This window comes from Hyperoodon ampullatus, assembly GCF_949752795.1.
Source record: "Hyperoodon ampullatus genome assembly, chromosome: 8".
NCBI classification, from domain to species: Eukaryota; Metazoa; Chordata; class Mammalia; order Artiodactyla; family Ziphiidae; genus Hyperoodon; species Hyperoodon ampullatus.
In genome coordinates, this window is record NC_136921.1 from 40,393,005 (window position 1) to 40,414,605 (window position 21,601).

The 21,601-nt window shown below is 36.0% G+C and overlaps 1 protein-coding gene across 1 annotated transcript in view; it reads left to right on the plus strand.

Moving 5' to 3' along the window:
- DNAH7 (dynein axonemal heavy chain 7) overlaps positions 1-21,601 on the plus strand; it is a gene marked incomplete at its 5' end in the record, with an annotated part of 238,622 nt that overhangs the window by 94,297 nt on the left and 122,724 nt on the right. The window contains 5 exons of the mRNA XM_079710686.1: positions 4-131; positions 7,179-7,391; positions 9,928-10,026; positions 14,013-14,261; positions 16,869-17,018. Coding sequence (XP_079566812.1) covers positions 4-131; positions 7,179-7,391; positions 9,928-10,026; positions 14,013-14,261; positions 16,869-17,018 — 839 coding nt within the window. The remainder of the gene's footprint in view (positions 1-3; positions 132-7,178; positions 7,392-9,927; positions 10,027-14,012; positions 14,262-16,868; positions 17,019-21,601) is intronic.

Genomic DNA, 21,601 nt, shown 5'->3' on the forward strand with positions numbered 1-21,601 from the left:
CAGGTATTAATGCAGGTGTGGATTTACTAGTGTTTGAAGGAACTGAACTAAAACTTGACCCCACGTGCGCTGTCTTTATAACAATGAACCCTGGATATGCTGGGCGATCAGAACTTCCGGATAATCTGAAGGTACAGAAAAGGCAATTATATCATCGATTTCCTTTCTGTGATTAACACAGTTAATATATAAAAAGAAATCACATGCTGTTCTTGAATTTTATGTAAAATTTTTGCTTTTAGATGTTATATTTTAGAGAACTGTTTTAGAAAATAATTTTAAAGCTTTGAGTACTTTTAAAAAATAAATATGCAATTTCCAAAACTTCTATTTTAAAATTAGTGGTAATTATACAAATTAGAAAACATAGGAAATATTGAAAAAGGTACCCATTCTACTGCTTACTATATTGTATCCCTCAATTTTAAATGCTGAAATCAGAAAATTGTGAATTCTGAGGTTTTTTTCAAGTTAATATTATAATATGAACATTTTTCTATCTTTATGAACATAATTCAAACTGTAAATAAATTTATTGAACTGTGCTTACTGTTTGACATTTAGCTTACATTTAGTTTTCCTTCATTATAGATAATATTGCAATAAGCAATTTTTACTTAAGGCTTTTCTCTATTTTAAGATACTTCCTTAGGAGAGTCATAAGACCAAGAGCTGTGTTGCTAAATTGCCTTCCAACAGAGGTTGAAACAATTTATATCCCATATCAATTCTCAATTCTCCTTAATACCCAGCAGTAGTTTTTTGTAAGAACAAAACAGTTTGCTAATTGAATAGACTAGACCTTCATTTAAAAAACAACTTCTTTGATTATTAGTGAAATATGACATTTTCTCCATATCTTTGTTAGACATTTTATATCCTTTTCTGGTGAATTGCATGTTTATGGCTAGCACATAGAGAGAAAATATTGAAGAATAATGCAGTGGTAATTGCGGATCCAAAACCAAGTCTTCTGACTCTAAATCCTGCATTCCTTCCACTATCCACATTTTTAGAACGACAACTTCTCAGGCTAGTTGAGGTACTTTTCCGTCGAAAACACTTTTGATTGGACTCGCTGCTGCCAAGTATTTTTGTGGTATTTTTATTCCGTACACTTTTATATGTTAGACGTGATGTTTTAGTACTTTGCCTTTGTGAAGGATGGTGTGACTTAAAAATAGAAACTGGTAAATCCTCCTTCATCTAAGAAGCATTTTGCAACTTTTTATTGGGATACACATTTGGAAAGCTCTTTTTGTAGCAGTACTTTTATTCACTCATGTTTTCCTTTTATTCAGTAGGACCAATCTGAATACATAAATATTTGTAAAGGCAAACATCTGTGAGTAGCTAATCATAAAAAGCTGGGACCAGTATTCGTTGAGTCTGTTAATGCCCCATGCAGACGTTTCCATGTTTTATTTATTGTGCGTGTTAAAACAGTGCCAAAATATTCACCTTGTGGTTCTTGGAGTATTTTCCTTCTATTTTAGGCCAAAAACTGCTCTCAAATTCTGATAGCTTTTTGTTGTTTTCGTTGTTCCTTTTGTGCAGTCTTCTTGGTTAGAGCTGTTATAGAATATCTGTTTTCAAGTACATGTGGAAATACCTAACAATTTTGAAAAAAATGTCTTAGTCTGAAATGAAAGATAAATAGATATAGATATACTATTTTTTAAAAGCCTACTGAGGCCCAGAGAGTATTATCATCAGTCTTCAGAGTCATCCTCGAAGCTTCCCTCTTCTTCACGCAGTGATTCAGCCAGTTACCAAAATGAGTAAAATCCTATTTCGTAAAAGTCTTATTACACCTGCTGCTCCCATCCAGCCCCACGGCCACGCCTTGCTCCCAGCCCTCTTCAGTCTTCTCTTGTGTGTCTTATTGCAGCAGCTCACCTGTCACCAAGAGTCCCTACTGAAATTCATTATAATGAATTCTCCATTGTAATGCTACCTGTGTTGTCAGAAGAAATCTAATCGTATAACTTCCAGACTTAAAACACCACCGGGCTCCTTTTGCCCACAGGAAAAAACAATCAAATTTCTTGGCCTGATCTGCAAGAGCTTTGGCATTAGACCCAGTTGCGTCTGTACCACCAGCTCCCTGCATCTCCCGGTCACACAGGCCTCACTAGCCTCTGAAGGTCCATGCCTTTGCACATGCTGTTTACCCTCTCTTGAGTGCTCTGCTAAACCACCACTGTCCTGCCTGACAAATTCATACTCATCCTTTAATCTAGCAGTCAGCCACTGAACATACATACAGTTCAGATAAGACCATCTGGGCCCAGCCCCTGGAGCTGTCAGAGGTTTACAGCTGCATCTTTCTATCCTGCACGTGTCCATGGGTTCTACAGGGACTCCTGTTAGGTCTCTCCGCTTGGAACTCCTGAGACTTTGAGTGATGGAATCTGTTTCTCCAGTTGTCATTCCCTCCACTCTGCGTGGATCGCTGGTGGATGATTCCACGTAGATCTTGCTGTTGGAGAGCTCTCACTTTGCCAGAGGGAATCTTGGGGAGGACTTAAAATGACCCCAACTTGGCTCTCTCTCTCCCTTATCGTGTATATCTCATGCATCTTCTGTCCCAACAGATTGTGGGAGTGAAGGCCACTGTGATCTTGCTGCCACAGGCTACTTTTGCTTTCTCCGGCATGAGTCAGGCACCAATCTATATTCCCCCGCAATAGGGCGATACCCATCAAGCTCTTACTGAACTTGGGAGTGGGAGGGGGGTGCTTATGGAGACTCACAGCATGAGAAAACCTCCCTTCGATGGAAGTCTTTTCACAAATCCTCCCTCCTTCCTTATTCTCTCAAATGCTTTATGATCTACAAGTAAATGGGAAGGTTCAAGAATTGTGTATATTTCCTTTGTAAATTATTGGGCAGATCATGCATACTTTGGTAACTGATATGTATCATGTCATGCAGAAAGACTCAGGTTTTGATATCTTGTACATCTAGATAAAACCTGCATAGTAGAGCAATTTCTTAAACACATCTCCACTTTAGAGAAGCTATATTTAATATTAAAACTATTCTGAAGAATCAGTAATCACTTCAGAATAGTTAAATGTTAGAAGCAATGGTAAAATAGGCTTATTCTATTTTTTAAATTGAAGTATAGCTGATTTATAATGTTGTGTTACTTTCTGGTGTATAGCAGAGTGATTCCATTTATATATATGTATATGTATGTGTGTATTTATATATCTTTTTCATATTCTTTTTCATTATGGTTTATTACAGGATATTGAATATAGTTCCCTGTGCTATACAGTAAGACCTTGTTGTTTATATATTTTATATATAGTAGTTTGTATCTACTAATCCCAAAGTCCTAATTTATCCCTCTTTTCTCCCCCACCCCTTTCCCCTTTGGTAGATGTAAGTTTGTTTTCTATGTCTGTAAGTCTGTTTCTGTTTTGTAGATAGGTTCATTTGTGTCATATTTTAGATTCCACATATAAGTTATATCATGATATTTTTCTTTCTCTTTCTGACCTATTTCACTGAGTGTGATAATCTCTAGGTCCATACATGTTGTTGCAGATGGCATTATTTCAGTCTTTTTTATGGCTGAGTAATATTCCATTGTGTATATGTATATATACCACATCTTCTTAAACCAGTCATCTGTTGACAGGCACTTGGGTAGCTTCCATGTCTTAGCTATTGTAAATAGTACTGCTGTGAACATTGGAGTGCATGTATCTTCTTGAATTAGAACTTTTGGGTTTTTTCCCCAGATAAATGCCCAGGAATGGAATTGCTAGATGATATGATAACTCTCTTTTTAGTTTTTTGAGGAACCTCCATACTGTTTTCCATAGTGGCTGTACCAATTTACATTTCCACCAACAGTGCAGGAGGGTTCCCTTTTCTCCACACCCTCTCCAGCATTTATTATTTGTAGACTTTTTAATGATGACCATTCTGACTGGTGTGAGGGGGTACCTCACTGTAGTTTTGATTTACATTTCTCTAATAATTAGCAAAGTTAAGCATCTTTTCAGGTGTCTGTTGGCCATATGTATGTCTTCTTTGGAGAAATGTTTAAGTCTTCTGCTGATTTTTTGATTGGGTTGTTTGCTTTTTTTGTTTTTGAGTTGTATGAGCTGTTTATATATTTTGGAAATTAAGCCCTTGTTGGTTGCCTTGTTTGCAAATATTTTCTCCCATTCTGAGGGTTGTCTTTTCATCTTGTTTACAGTTTCCTTTGCTGTACAAAAGCTTATAAGTTTGCTTATTCCCATTTGTTTATTTTTGCCTTTGTTTCTATTGCCTTGGAGACTGACCTAAGAAAACGCTACTATGATTTATGTCCAAGAACGTTTGCCTATGTTTTCTTCTAGGAGTTTTATGGTGTCCTGTCTTATATTAAAGTTTTTAAGCCATTTTGAAGGTTTTGTGTGTGTGTGTGTGTGTGTGTGTGTGTGTGTGTGTAGGATATGAAGGCAGTGTTATAATGTCATTGATTTACACGTGGCTATCCAACTTTTCCAACACACTTGCTAAAGAGACTGTCTGTTCTCCATTGTATATTCTTGCCTCCTTTGTCAAAGATTGACTGTAGGTGTGTGGGTTTATTTCTAGGCTCTCTGTTCTGTTCCATTGATTCCTGTGTCTGTTTTTGTGTTGATACCGTGCTATTTGATTACTGTAGCTTTGTAGTATTGTCTGAAGGCTGGGAGGGTTATCCCTCCAGCTTTGTTCTTTTTTTCTCAAGATTGCTTTGGCAATTCTGGGTCTTTTACGGTTCCATATAAATTTTAGGATTATTTGTTTTAGTTCAGTGAAAAATGTCATGGGTAATTTGACAGGGATCACATTAAATCTGTAGATTGCTTTGGGTAGTAGGCAAAATAGGCATATTCTAGATCTTCTGATGTCACAAAGTCAGTAACGTGATCCATAACTTTCCACAGAGTAAGTAGCATGAAACACCCTATTAGTACAGAGAAAAAAAATGAACTAGATCCTGAATCCTCCATTTCACTCAACTAATACTTAGCTAATTCCTGAACAGGTCACATTTATGAAATCTATTTCCAATCATTAAAGGAAGAAATGGTAAGAAGTTTTTGCTTGAGATTTTGTTGTTGATGTTGTTCCAAAGTGTAGTCCTTTGGAAGCATACTCTAGGAAGTGTTTTTAATTCCTTATGTACCACCCTTCTTCGTCTACTCTATAGGACAGAAGCAACAAAATAACTATTCTCAATCATTTATTTCTGCTGAGGTAAACGTGGAGGGTAATACTCATGTTGATTACATGTACTGGAATTTATTCAAGCCCTGGCAGGTTACCTGGACCTATACACTCTCATTTTTTTTTTTACACTCAAAAAAGTATGCCATTGGTTAACCCAGAATCCAAATTAATTTTTTAAAGCACTAAACTACCCTTAAACCTACTGCTATTACTGAAAAATTATTTCTGACAGATCCCAAACTGTATCATATCAGTATTTCACACACTCTGTTTGAGAATCAATGGATGAGAATGTCTACCACTGTAACAGTTTAGGCCTAAAAAAATATTTTGATGAGGATGCTTTTCTCTGTGATAAGTAAGAATCCATGATAACTCCTTGAAACTTCTGTGCCATACTTTATTTTTTGTTCTCTTGGCCACTGATATGTCTGTTTCATGGTATTCCACAACCACTTTGCTAAGTGCTAAGAGAATGTGAATAGGAATTTGTAAAGTACCTGGTGTGTCAGAGACCTGACACACAGACGTGGATGTTGATCCCAAGCTAGTAGCAATTTGTACTATTGTAGAAAGATTGTATCACCCTAACCTAGCCATTGACCAGCTAACTCATTTGTTAATTCATTCATTCTCTATTTTATTCATTAAAAAAAAAGTTGTTGAGAACCTACCCTTTAAAAGAGGTACCATGTGTATAGTAATTCTCTTGCATTCTTTTTTCCCACGTAGGTAGTGGTTTAGAGCACTTGCTTAAGCTTCTCTGGTACGAATTATTTGCTCATGCTATATACTTTTAACATTTTATTCTTGCCTTTCTTGAATGGTAACCTTATTGATAAAATAGCAGTGCTGAGGCCTCTAGCTAGTAATTAATGTAACACATTGGAAGGATCTTGCTTGATGCAAATCTTTTATTCTCAACTTTAGTGTCATAACAGATCAGTTAAGTAAAATTTTCTCATTTTCTATCTGCCTTGTGTTTTCGGTAATTCAGCTAATTCCCAGCAGGTATTTATAAACTGTCTGAACTGTCTGAATTATAGTAAATTGTCATTTACTATAATTATTATTCACTATCCGAATATGATTATCATTTTTCTAGAACACTGTTGTTCTCTTGCTTTAGTACAAGAAAGCCATGTTTTCATGTATGAGCTATTGAAGTAAATCCTGATACATACTAACATTTTAAACTTAAATTTTCTTATTTATTCTTTTAAAATCTATTCAGTTTTCTATTTACTTTCCATCACACTACATTTATTTGTCCCACAATATTTAAAATACTATGAGGAAAAACTTATCTTTAGAATTTGGAAAATTGATTTATTTCTAGTAATAATTATCCAGGACTTATTTTCAGTTTCTTCCCTTTATTATGCTTGGTGAAAGACTGACATGGTGAGTGCAGACTCAAAAATGTTAAAAAATATCTCAAATTATGTCATTTATGTAACATAGTCTTGTTATTAGGGGTTACCTGATGAGACCCAAATCATTTAATTAATTAGATGTCAGAGAGCTTCACTTGAAGCCCAGTCTCCCAACACCAGGCACTTTCTCACCAGCCCAGATGAGAAGCCCAGCTCTTGGACATCCCAGCAGAGTCTGCTTTTTCCCTATAGCAAGTTACTTCCCACAAAAAATAGAACGTAATGGATACTTAACACTTAAGTAAATTAATAATTCACCAAAGGTCTAGGTATGATAGAAATTTGAAGCGTTCTCAAAGCATAATTTAAGGAAACATATCTATATAAAAAGTTAATGATCTATTTATTATATAACAATAACAAGAAATCACATTTTAAAGTGTTTTTATCTATATGATCTGGCTACTGTAACTTAATATTATTGCAGAAAAGCTATAACATTGTAACATGCTATGAAGGGAAAGAGTAGGCTTATCTTCATGATGGTCTTTCTCAAAAAGCACCTTTTCTCCCCTCCCATAGGCACTCTTTCGGACAGTAGCAATGATGGTGCCTGATTATGCCATGATTGCCGAAATAGTCCTGTACTCCTGTGGCTTTGTCACAGCTCGGCCACTGTCGGTAAAGATTGTGGCTACATATCGCCTGTGTTCAGAGCAGTTGTCATCGCAACATCACTATGACTATGGAATGAGAGCCGTGAAGTCAGTGCTCACCGCAGCTGGGAACCTAAAGGTAGAAAACTCAAGTGGCTTCTTACTCATTCATTCCCTGTTTATAAATCTCAGGACCCTGTGTCTTCACAAGAGTTACACTAACTGGTTAGTTTCATCAACTGAAAAAAAGTTCAGTTATCGTACTAACATAATTAATTATCTGCACATGTGAAAATGGACATTTTATGATTTGTAAAACCTTAGACATGTGATCAGTGATTTGAGTTCCATTCCACAATTTTAACTGTATGAAACTAGGTACTACTGAGGAGTAAAATTCCTTGCTGCTGAGAAATACTTTGAAAGCATTTATATATGAACATATATATTGAATAGCTTTAAAGGAAATAAGCTATGTATAATTAATAAATATAGACAGAAGACCCTAGACATTGTTACTTAATATAATTACACAGTTGCAGCCAACTGTAGACTAGCAGTAATAGATTTGCAATATAATGTTTGCATTTTAAGATGGTATAAATCATAACTATATTGATAAAAAATCAAAATGTTTGAAGACGGGTAATTTTTCATTGAAAGTCTTTTGTAGAAACATAAAATATAACTGTACATTTGTTCTTTATCAAAGTAAGCAAGACAGGCTATAATTAACAGAAAAATGCAAACTGGCTTTGGAGCTTATAAAATTTTCATGTTCATGACTGCAGAAGATAAAGATTTTGAAATATATCTTGTGTGATTAAAAACAATGGCATGCATTTTAATCTTCTATAATAACGTTACCAAGAATTCTGATATATAGTGGTGATATTCTGTTTCACATTAGCCTAACATGACTTTAAGTCATTGTTTTTTTTTTTGTAATAAACAAATGCAACTAGAAGCAACAATTTGTATTAACCTGGCATGTCATGATTACATTGTGGTCAGATAATGGGAAAGAAAATGCATTGTCCTAGTATATGTCATCACTGACATCTTGACTATGGAATTGAGCTATTAAAGTTATGCAGCAAATGAATCCTATCATTCTTTGTCAAAAGCTAATTGAAAATTGTTGAATGTGTTGGCTTGAATATTTTGAAGTTTGTTTCTATTATAACAAAAAGCAATTTAAACATTTGCTTTAAGATGATAGCCTCTCAAATAACAAAAGAGACTTCTGACACTTCATAACTTACATGTGGTTAGGTTGATCCAAAGTCCATATGAATAGGACTAGCTTTGGCTTTGGAGGCCCTGGAAATTTAGAGACAGCTAACCTTGATTGCCAGGCATCACTGACTTTGTAAGGTTAATGCCAGTTAAGTAGGAGCATGGGATTTATTAGAAAGGTTCTAGAGAAAAAGAAGAGGGTTCTGGAAAACTAAATGCATGATGGTAGGAGAAACTTTGGAGTAAAATGTTGAATAAAATATAGAAGCTGGGAGAAATATTTCTGAGTTCAGATTTTTTTGTGAATTATTGAACCATCTTACGGACATGAGCAAAAAGTCTGAGGGTTCAACCAGCTTTTCTAGTAAACTCTGGGTTTACCACAGATTTTTTAGAATTTAACATAAGTTTTCTGAAGCACCTTCTACTTAAGTGACTTAGTGTATTAACGAGCCCTCTCCACTCTGCCTGGGTATCACATTCAAGCACGCTGGTAGTAAGCATGCAGCCAGCAGGCAGCGTGCTGCTCTGCCCTCCCACTTACTATCAGATGAACTGTTCCTCACCCAGAGTCAGGTGGCTTGTTCCCAAAACTTTCTGAAGCCAGTCGGACATGTTACTGTCGTTATGTCATTTAATTAATTGTCAATGAAATTGATGGTATATGAGCATGAAAAGAAGAGTTTTGTTTTTATGAAAACTAAGTTCATTGTTTAAGAAAGACTCAGTAAAGATGAAATGCTAAAAAAATGACTTTGAATTAGGTATGGATAAGAAAAGTTGATAAAACTGGGGAAAAACCTTAAAAATCTTAAGGATGCTACACTTAGATTGTCTCCCAAGTATCTTTGAAGAGCATGATCATCTTTAAAAAACAAAACCAAAACACAACAAAACTGGACAGAGCAGATGATTCATGATTGATGCATTTTTTTTCCAACAAGAAAAATGGTCCAGAACTCTACCCTCAGAAATAAGGCCTTGGCACCAAAATATGGGCAGAGTGAGTGAATGTTTATGTTTTAAATGTAAGTGCATCTTTTAAAAATGATTGCCCATTTTTAATGATTATTTTCACTTTACCAACCCACTGCTGGTCTTGAATGCATAGGACAAGCAAGCTCTTACCCAATATAGAGGCAATGGCAGCTCCCAAGCTATATGGAATTCATGGCCAGTAGCTTTTTACCCAGGGCATCTGTGAAAACGTAGTTAGTTCAACTTAGGTTTTCATTATAAACTGGTAGAAAACTCAACAAGTATAACCATCAGTTTCTAAAGTTAATAACAGTCCAATTAAATGAAAATAAGTAAGAACAACACTTTTGCATGGGCTTAAATTGCCTCTGGGGCCTGGTGTTTTTGTGTGTGTGTGTGAACATGTAGGGGGTGCAGTTAATAGCTGCAGATATCATTATGAGCATATTTTCTTTCAGCTGAAATATCCAAATGAAAATGAAGAAATTCTTCTGCTTAGATCTATTATTGATGTAAATCTACCAAAATTTTTATCCCATGATTTACCACTCTTTGAGGTAAGAACATTTATTATTACAATGTATCAAAACTCTTCTAATAATGTATTTATCAAGCGTCCATGGTTGCAACTCCCTGTGAGAAACTTCCACTATAGAAAACGATGATATGGCACAGAGAAACATAGATCATTCTGTTTTATTTGAAGTGGGTTTAGCTAGCTTTGTTGTTTTGGATAACTTTTAACAACTTGGGATTTTTAAGTTGTACCTTTTCTGCAGAATATAATAAGTACACAAAAGTTACAAAACATGTTTGCTTATAAATTTCACCAAAATTTCCTCCGTGGAGGAAAGTAATTTGTCTAACACATCACTGAATCCCTTGCACAGAATGGATACTTGGTAAATGTTTGTCAAATTAATGATTAGAGAAATAAAAAAAATCTTAATTTCTTTAAAAGAGTACAATGGCTTTTATGAAATTCTTTTTTCAGGATAATTTAAGAACTAGGCTTAATAATCTTGTTGCATTTTAAAACTTAAATTATAAGTAGTTGAGAAGAACTATTAGAATGATGCTTAAAGTTCCTGTTTTGTCATGTGATGTCATCCTTTTCCTTTTCCCATTCTCAGGTAGAAGAAATTGGGGGTGGGCTTGGGAACGGGCTGCTGACACATGGTAGATGCTCTCTCTTGTGCTGCCTTGAGGTATGGGCAGTTAGCTTCCAAAGTGTAAAGACTGAAGTCGTAAGGCTGTCATGGGAAGGGTGGAGAAGTGACACTGCCACTGTAGTGTGGTCCAGTGTCATTAGCTATCCATAGCAACCATGTTTCATCACTCTGAAAGGGACTTCCCTTAGTATTTAGAGTTGACAGTGCTAATGTTTTGCAGATCAAATCTACAAGGAATAGGTTCAAATTTTCTTCTTAAAAATTTCCCTCAGTTTCTTTGGTACTAGTACACTGTACAGATTATCCAGGAGTAAAAGCTATATTTATTTTTATAATGTGGAAGTATACCTCACCTAGTTGTATTCTCATGTAGCTGTGTATTCATTCAGTGAACATTTATTGAATAATATTAAGAACAATATTTCTTAAATGGAGCATAACTGGCATTTTCAAATAGGACAGTTCCATATTGTGACAGACTGTTCCATTCGCTGCAGAACACTTGGCATCCCTCCTCCCCCAATGTCTCTGGACTCTCCCAGTGTGAGAACCAGAAGGACAGCTCCACATATTCCCAACTCTCTACCTGGTGGGAGAGTGAAGGGAACTGGTCTTTGTTGAGAACTACTGACTACCAGATATGATCTGGAATTATCTGCTTCTTTCAAGGTTAACCATAAATAATTTGAACAATCTGAGATGATATTTTTGTTTACTTAGCAGACACTATGCATTCACAATGGACCAGACCTTGTTCTAAGAGTTTTATGAATAGCAACTTATTTAATACTCATAAGCAGCCCACGGGGCAGGTGCTATTGTTATCCCCATTTTACACGTGGTGTACCTACGGCACAGAGATCATAAGTAACTTGTATTCATGGCCAGTATATGAGGGAGAGGGGATTCCAGCCACTCAGCTAGGCTGCAGAGTGATCTTAAAAGACCCTACCGCATTGCCTTTTTCTCTCCTTTGCCCCAAGGAAACTTACTGCTCCAGTGAACTGGGATCAGTTTATCCATAACAGTATTTAAAGGATTAAATTTAGGGGTGATTAAACTGATAGTTTGTCAGTTCTAAGGTATAGCTTGAGTGTATGCTTTCAGATTAAGCTCTTCTGAATTTTCACTTTTATCTTCAGAGTAAAATGAGTAGCTGTATTTCTCACATAGGTTGCTATAATACTTATGAAAAAGCCTTAGCAGTTTATAAAGGAATGTTTCTTAGACCTTGAATTAACTCTATATATCCATATACATTAAATATGGAAGTATAATTCTTTCCAATCATACATTATATGATTGTATTCATTTCCTAAAGCTACCATAACAAAGTACCACAAACTTGGTGGCTTAAAACAATAGAAATTGATTTTCTCACAGTTCTGGAGGATAAAAGTCTGAAATAAGGTGTTGGTTCCCTCTGAAGGCTTTAGGAAAGAATCCTTCCTTGTTTCTTCTTGGCTTCTGATGGCTACTGGTGATCTTTGATGTTCCTCGGCTTGTCATTACTTCAGTCTCTGTCCCCATCACTAAATGGCCTTCTTCCCTGGGTGTCGTTGTGTCTGTGTCTTCCTCTCCTTTCTCTTATAAAGACACCAATCACTGGAGTTGAGCTCCAGTATGAGCTCATCTTATCTAATTACATCTGCAAAGATCTTATTTCCAAATAAGGTGACATTCTGAGGTTCCAGGTGCACATACATTTTTGAGGGATGCTAAGCTGATTAACATACTACCCACTACAATGATTAAAATACCATCAAACTAATTTTTTTGTATGGTATGAGGCATGGACGGAAGTTCAGTATTTTGACAAATCCAGGTACTCTAGCATAATTTGTTCAAGACTATTTTTTTTTAATCTTTTCTCTACGGGATTGCCTTTGAGTCTTTGTTGAGAATGAGTTGTTCACATGTGTGTGGGTATATTTCTGGTCTCCCTGTTCTGTTCCATTGATACATTTGTGTATTTTTATACTAATGTGACCCCATCTTTGTAATAAGCCTTCAAATCAGATCGTGCTCATCCTCTAACTTTTTAACTTAAAAAGATGTAAAACTGCAACATCTCTGGAGGAAAACAAGAGAAATCCCTTGTGAATTTGGAATAGGCAAAAATTTCTTAAATACAACACCGAAAGCACAATGCATGAAACAATAAATTCATGAAATAGACTCATCAAAATTTAAAACTTTGCTCTTTGAAATACACTGGTAAGAGAATGAAAGACAAGTTAGAGACTAGAAAAAAATTTGCGTATTAGATGTATGATGAAGGACTTGTATGCAGAATATTTAAAGAATGGTCAAAACTTACCATGAAGAAAATAAACTGATTAAAAATAGGCAAAAGATTTGAACAGACATTTCACTAAAGAAGATATACATATGGCACACAAGCACATGCAAAAATGTTATCTTTGGGAAATGCAAATTGAAGCCACAACAAGATACTGTTACTTGTTACTATGGCTAAAATTAAGAAGACTGACCATACCAAATATTGAAACTCTCATACACTGCTTGGGGGGATGTAATATAATAATACAACAACCTCGGAAAGCAGACAGTTTCTTAAAATGGTAAATACACACTCACCGTACTATCCAGGTATTCCACTCCTCATTATTCACCCGAGAGAAATTAAAGCATTTGTCCATACAAGGACTTGTATACACATGTTCATAGTAGCTTTATTTATTTCCCAAACTGGAAACAATGAAAATGTCCATCAACAGGAAAATGGATTTAAAAACTGGCACCTCAATAGAGTGGACTACTTCAATACAATGGACTGTTGATATATGCTGTGAAAGATGTGAATTTCCAAATCTTTAGGCCAAGTGAAAGAAGCCAGACAAAAAATAAAGTAGTACATGTAATGTGTAATTTCACCCATAATAAATTCTAGATAATGCAAGTAAAAATAGTAACAGAAAGCAAATCAGTGTTTGTTGGTTGTCTGGGGATGGAGATAGGAGGTGGCAAGGAGAGGAGAAAAGGCCACACGGAGACTTGTGGCTGTGATTGGTATGTTGACTATCTTCATTGAGTTGGTGGTTTCACTTATCAAATTGTACCCTTTAAATATAAACAGTTCATTGTATGTCAATCATAGCTCTATGAAGCTGTTAAAAATACTGGACTATTACTCAATGGCTCTATTTCCATCAATGTTAAATACAAGGATGTGAGAAATTTTATCACGTTTATGTATGTTTATATGTCTATATATATATGTATATATACACATGTATATATACACATGTATATATACATATACACATATACATACATATATATAGAGAGACAGAGAATATGAGAATGTATAGATAGATAATGTAAATCCCCAAATCATCTATCATTAGGGAATTACTTCAGATTTGTTTCCTGGGGTGAAATTACCAAAACCAGATTACAATGATTTGCTGGGAGCCATCAAAGACAACTGTGACTCCATGAATTTGCAAATGACCAGATTCTTTTCTGAGAAGATTCTTCAGATATATGAAATGATGATTGTGCGTCATGGCTTTATGATTGTTGGAGAACCATTTGGAGGAAAAACCAGTGCATATCGCGTCTTAGCTGGAGCACTAAATGATCTATGTGAAAAGGTAAGTGTGTTATTAATGCGTTAATTTATTGATAATCAGCTTTGTGCAAGATAGAATGTATGGTTATTTAAAAGGGTACTTTAATGCAGCAACTTAAACTTATGAAAATACAGAGGAAATAAAATTAGAAAAGTAATACAAAGCAAGTAGGAAGTTCAGTATACAAAGGGTATGCCACAGATTTGCCTCAAGCCCTTTTGTTTCTTTTTTTAAAAAGTTTAATCATAAAGGTAACACGTTCATTGTAGAAAAAAGTCTGAAAACATGAAAAAACCTGACAGTTTTCTCTTTTATACTTTCTTAGGAGGGTAGTTTTTATTTTCTTGGTGTTTAGATTTGTAACGCAAACTTGTTAGTGGCTGCTAGTGGTACTGAACTGAAGTGTGTGTGTGTGTGTGTGTGTGTGCGCGCGCACACATGTGAGCGTGTGCATGCATTATATAATACATGCATATGTAAGTATAGTAAATAATGATGATTATATTATTCAAAATTCCTGTCCTACACATCTCAGTTTGGTCTACTTTGATAGGCCAAAGGAGTGAGGCTGTTTTAAATTCTCCAACTAATATTGCACTTCTGTCTACTTATTCTTGTATTTCAAATAGTTCTTGCTTCATATATTTCAGTGTTTGTAGCCAAATGGGATTTGTGATCATTACATCTTCATTGTGGAGCCTCCCTTCAGCCAGTATAAAATTATCTACTTGTATTATTTGCCTTGGATCCCCCTGTGTCTAATTTCAGTATTGCAACCCCTGCATTCTCCTTCCATATATACTTGCCCATGTCTTTAATTGTGACTCTGGCTGTCACTGTGATTTACTTTTTTATGGAGAGTAATTAGTTTTAACTTTTATTTTCTCCAATTTGATGGCCTTTATCTTATAGGGGAATTTTAATTCGATTGTATTTATTATTAAACAAACTGATATGTACTTATTTCTGTCATCTGTTCCTTTTTGGTTGTATCCTTTCATGCTGTTTCCTTTCTTCGCCTCCCTTCCTTTCCCTTTATCCTTCCTGCCTTGCTTTCCTCAGTTTTTGTTTGCATTTGTCCTGTTTTGTTGTTTTATTGTTATAGGGGCGAATTTTTTGCTATAAAAAATAAGTCTCTAAAAGACCCAAATGTGGTGCCACTCAAAGATTAAAGAAGTTGAAGGTATGAGCATATATTCTGGTCCAATATAAAGCCCGAAAGTGATTCATTATCAGGAAATTCTAAGAGTGGCTTTGTGGTAATGTAAAAGGGGCAAGGCTCCATAGCCACTGCTTGCAAGCTGTAGCTTCACACTAGCTTTGTTGCATTTGGGACAAACACCTTGCTTTAATGGCAGCAACTTTGTTCTGACTAAGATGATAGAACGTTCCCATGCTTCTGAATTAAGGATTACACATCGTTAATCCCTTCCCGGGCACAGAGAAGAAAACACAGACCTTGAGCTTTTTTTTTTTTTTTTTTTTTTACTGCTACACATTATTATTGCCACATGTTTTCTTCAGTTTGGTACTTCATGTCCCAAGCTCCAGTGGTGCTGGGCAGAAAGCAGTGTGGGAAAGAGTTGAACTTGTTCTGTTGTAAGTTGAACATGTTATGTTATATAAAAAAGAAATGATTGTGAATAAGTAGAGCACAGGTGATTTTTAGGGCAGGGGAACTATTCTGTATATATTGTAATGGTGGATACATGACATAATGTATTTGGCAAAATCCATAGAAGTGTCCAACACAAAGAGTAAACCTTAATGTAAACCATGGGCTTTAGTTAAGAATAATGAATCCATATCAGCAGAGGAACTGAGGAATTGAGGAATCATAACAATGTACCACACCAATGCAAGGCTTTAACAGTAGGGGAAACTGTGTGTGGGGGGTGGGAAGATGGAGGGAATATATGTGAATCTCTCTATATTTTCTGTTCAGTTTTTCTGTAAACCCAAAGCTACTCTAAAAAAATAAAGTCTGTTAATTAAAAACATAAAAAAGCCTATGCCCCAAGGGTATTAACATCTCTTATTAATTCCATATGCCAGCCTTCAAGGTTCTGGTGGAAACTATCAGCTTACCAATATTATTTTTTTCACAACGTGAGAATGGTACATATTTGCCTATATTTAAATCGTTTGATTTTATCTCAGAGAATGTTTTGTAGTAAGAATCAACCAATTACAGCCCATGGGCCAACTTCAGCCCAAAGCCTGTTTTTGTGATACCAGTGAGCTTAGAATGGTGTTAACATTTTTAAGGTTTGTAAGGAAAAACAGAAAAGAACATGTAACCTGTTGATCTATCAATAGTAAATGTTATATGCTTTTGACCAACATTTGCTACTTTATTCCTAAGTATCCTAAGAGTTCTTAAATCCTATTGTAAATGGTATTTTTAAATTTTATTTTTCAGTTGTTCATTGGCAATATAGAAAATACAATCAATTTTTGTATAATGACTTTGTTTGCTGCAGCCTTGTTAAATGAACTCTTCACTTCTGGTAGTTTTCATGTAGAGTCTTTAGGATTTTCTACATGCCCAATCATGTTTTCCATGAATAATGACAGTATTGGTATTCTTTTAAATAAATAAATAATCTTTTTTTTTTTTCTATTAAGGGGTTAATGGAAGAAAACAAGGTTCAGATCACTGTTTTAAATCCTAAGTCTGTCACCATGGGTCAGCTGTATGGGCAGTTTGATTCAGTGTCCCATGAGTGGTCTGACGGGGTCCTCGCTGTCAGTTTTAGAGCATTTGCTGCTTCATCGGTAAGTGCTAACACTTTTCAATGCTATGAGAGTTATGATTTTTTTCAGTTGTTTCAAGTAAACATTTGTGTTTGTAACTCAAGGTACTTATTTAAAACACATTACTGACATCCTTGAGGTGCCGGCCGCCGCCCCAACCAGTGTCTGAGCCAAGCCCCCGCGTCCTTCGCCTCCGTGTGCCCATGGCCTTTAAACTGCCAGTTCCTCGGCTGGGGGTGGGAGCGCTGAGTTTCCCGCTGGGAGGTAAAGTGGCCCCCCTTTACCTCCTAGATGCCGCAAGGAGACAGGCCTCTGGGCACTAGGTACGCCACCCTTGCCCTACACGTGCCGGGGCGAGGCCCTCGTGAGGCCGAGGATGCGGAGCGCTTTCCCCTGAGCACAGTGAGTGGGGCGTGGTGCCTGTCTCTTCTCCCTCCACAGATGAGAGAGTTGAGACAAGGAAATTTTATGCCCTGCTTGATATAAATACAACTGGATATAAACTTCAGGAGGCCAAAGTACATCATCTCTCTCGTTCACTCCTGTATCTTGAGCATCTAATACTGTGCCAGGCATATGCTTTGCTATTACCATTTGTCCTAGGGTTCTGTCTGTCCGGTTTTTGTTTTTTGTTTTTAAGTATAGTTTTTAACGTTTGTTACATTGCTGGATTTGTTTTTTGGCTTGGTTGCTCTCTTCTTTCTTTCTTACTTTCTTTTTATTACTTTATTTTTAATATTTAAAAATTTTTTCACCTTAATAACTTTATTTTATTTTATATATTTTTCTTTCTTTCTTTTTGGCTTTTTCTCCCTTTTTTTCTGAGCCATGTGGCTGACAGGATCTTGGTGCTCCGGCCAGGTGTCAGGTCTGAGCCTCTGATGTGGGAGAGCCAAATTCAGGATATTGGTCCACCGGATACCTTCTGGCCCCACATAATATCAAGCGGCAAAAGCTCTCCCAGAGATCTCCACCTCAACACTAAGACCCAACTCCACCCAACGACCAGCAAGCTACAGTGCTGGGCACCCCATGCCAAACAACTAGCAAGACAGGAACACAACACCATCCATTAGCACAGAGGCTGCCTAAAATCATAATAAGGTCACAGATACCCCAAAACTACCACTGGACATGGTTCTGCCCACCAGAAAGACAAGATCCAGCCTCATCCACCAGAACACAGGCACCAGTCCCCTCTACCAGGAAACCTACACAACCCATTGAACCAGCCTTACCCACTGGGGGCTGATGCCAAAAACAGCAGGAACTATGAACCTACAGACTGCGAAAAGGAGACCCCACACACAATAAGTTAAGCAAAATGAGAAGACAGAGAAATACACAGCAGATGAAGGAGCAAGGTAAAAACCCACCAGACCAAAAAAATGAAGAGGAAATAGGCAGTCTCTCTGTAAAAGAATTCAGAGTAATGATAGTAAAGATGATGCAAAATCTTGGAAATAGAATGCAGAAAATACAAGAAACGTTTAACAAGGACCTAGAAGAACTAAAGAGCAAACAAACAATGATAAACAACACAATAAATGAAATTAAAAATTCTCTAGAAGGAATCAATAGCATAATAACTGAGGCAGAAGAACGGATAAGTGACCTGAAAGATAAAATAGTGGAAATAACTACTGCAGAACAGAATAAAGAAAAAAGAATGAAAAGAATTGAGGACACTCTCAGAGACCTCTGGGACAACATTAAACGTACTAACATTCGAGTTATAAGGGTCCCAGAAGAAGAAGAGAAAAAGAAAAGGACTGAGAAAATATTTGAAGAGATTATAGTTGAAAACTTCTGTAACATGGGAAAGGAAATAGTCAATCAAGTCCAGGAAGTGCAGAGAGTCCCATACAGGATAAATCCAAGGAGAAATATGCCAAGACACAGGTTAATGAAAGTATCAAAAATTAAATACAAAGAAAATATTTTTAAGGCAGCAAGGGAAAAGCAACAAATAACATACAAGTGTATCCCCATAAGGTTAACAGCTGATCTTTCAGCAGAAACTCTGCAAGCCAGAAGGGTGTGGCAGGACATATTTAAAGTGATGAAAGGGAAAAACCTACAACCAAGGTTACTCTACCCAGGAATGATCTCATTCAGATTTACAGACAAGCAAAAGCTAAGAGAATTCAACACCACCAAACCAGCTTTACAACAAATGCTAAAGGAACTTCTCTAGGCAAGAAACACAAGAGAAGGAAAAGACCTACAAAAACGAACCCAAAACAATTAAGAAAATGGTAATAGGACCATACATGTCAATAACTACCTTAAGTGTAAATGGATTAAGTGCTCCAACCAAAAGACATAGACTGGCTGAATGGATACAAAAACAAGACCCTTATATATGCTGTCTACAAGAGACCCACTTCAGACCTAGGGACACATACAGACTGAAAGTTAGGGAATGGAAAAAGATATTCCATGCAAATGGAAATCGAAAGTTGGAGTAGCAATTCTCATATCAGACAAAATAGTCTTTAAAAGAAAGACTATTATAAGAGACAAAGAAGGACATTACATAATGATCAAGGGATCCATCCAAGAAGAAGCTATAACAATTGTAAATACTTATGCACCCAACATAGGAGCACCTCAATACATAAGGCAAATGCTAACAGCCATAAAAGGGGAAATTGACAGTAACACAATAATAGCAGGGGACTTTAACACCCCACTTTCCCCAATGGGCAGATCATCCAAAATGAAAATAAATAAGGAAACACAAGCTTTAAATGATACATTAAACAAGGTGGACTTAATTGACATTTACACGACATTCCATCCAAAAACAACAGATTACACTTTCTTCTCAAGTGCTCATGGAACATTCCCCAGGAGAGATCATACCTTGGGTCACAAATCAAGCCTTGGTAAATTTAAGAAAATTGAAGTCGTATCAAGTATCTTCTCTGACCATAATGCTATGAGACTAGATGTCAAATACAGGAAAAAATCTGTAAAAAATACAAACATATGGAGGCTAAACAAAACACTACTAAATAACCAAGAGACCACTGAAGAAATCAAAGAGGAAATCAAAATATACCTAGAAACAAATGACAATGAAAACAGAATGACCCAAAACCTATGGGATGCAGTAAAAGCAGGTCTAAAAGGGAAGTTTATAGCACTAGAATCCTACCTCAAGAAATAAGAGACCTCTCAAAAAAACAACCTAACCTTACATGTAAAGCAATTAGAGAAAGAAGAACAAAAAATCCCCAAAGTTAGAAGAAGGAAAGGAATCATAAATATCAGATCTGAAATAAATGAAAAAGAAATGAAGGAAACGATAGCAAAGATCAATAAAACTAAAAGCTGGTTCTTTGAAAAGAAAACAAAATTGATAAATCATTATTAGCCAGACTCATCAAGAAAAAAAGGGAGAAGACTCAAATCAACAGACTTAGAAATGGAAAAGGAGAAGTAACAACTGACACTGCAGAAATACAAAGGATCATGAGAGATTACTAGAAGCAGCTCTGTGCCAATAAAATAGACAACCTGGAAGAAATGGACAAATTCTTAGAAAAACACAACCTTCTGAGACTGAACCAGAAAAAAATAGAAAATATAAACAGACCAATCACAAGCACTGAAATTGAAACTGTGATTAAGAATCTTCCAGCAAATAAAAGCCCAGGATCAGATGGCTTCACAGGTGAATTCTGTCAAACATTTAGAGAAGAGCTAACACCCATACTTCTCAGACTCTTCCAAAATATACCAGAGGGAAGAACACTCCCAAACTCATTCTACCAGGCCACCATCCCCCTGATACCAGAACCAGAAAAAATGTCACAACAAGAGAAAACTGCAGGCTAATATCACTGATGAACATAGATGCAAAAATCCTCAACAAAATACTAGCAAACAGAATCCAGCAGCACATTAAAAGAATCATGCACCATGATCAAGTGGGGTTTATCCCAGGAATGCAAGAGTTCTTCAATATACCCAAATCAATCAATGTGATAATCCATATTAATAACCTGAAAGAGAAAAACCATATGATCATCTCAATAGATGCAGAAAAAGCTTTCGACAAAATTCAACACTGACTTATGATAAAAACTCTCCAGAAAGTAGGCATAGAGGGAACTTACCTCAACATAATAAAGGCCATATATGACAAACCCACAGCCAACATCATTCTCAATGGTGAAAAACTGAAACCATTTCCACTAAGATCAGGAACAAGACAAGGTTGCCCACTCTCACTGCTATTATTCAACATAGTTTTGGAACTTTTAGCCACAGCAATTAGAGAAGAAAAAGAAATAAATCCAAATAAGAAAAGAAGAAGTAATAATGTCACTGTTTGCAGATGACATGATACTATACAAAGAGAATCCTAAAGATGCGACCAGAAAACTACTAGAGATAATCAATGAATTTGGTAAAGTATCAGAATACAGAATTAATGACAGAAATCTCTTGCATTCTTATACACTAATAATGAACAATCTGAAAAATAAACTAAGGAAACACTCCCATTTACCACTGCAACAGAAAGAATAAAATACCTAGGAATAAACCTACCTAAGGAGACAAAAGACCTGTATGCAGAAAACTATAAGACA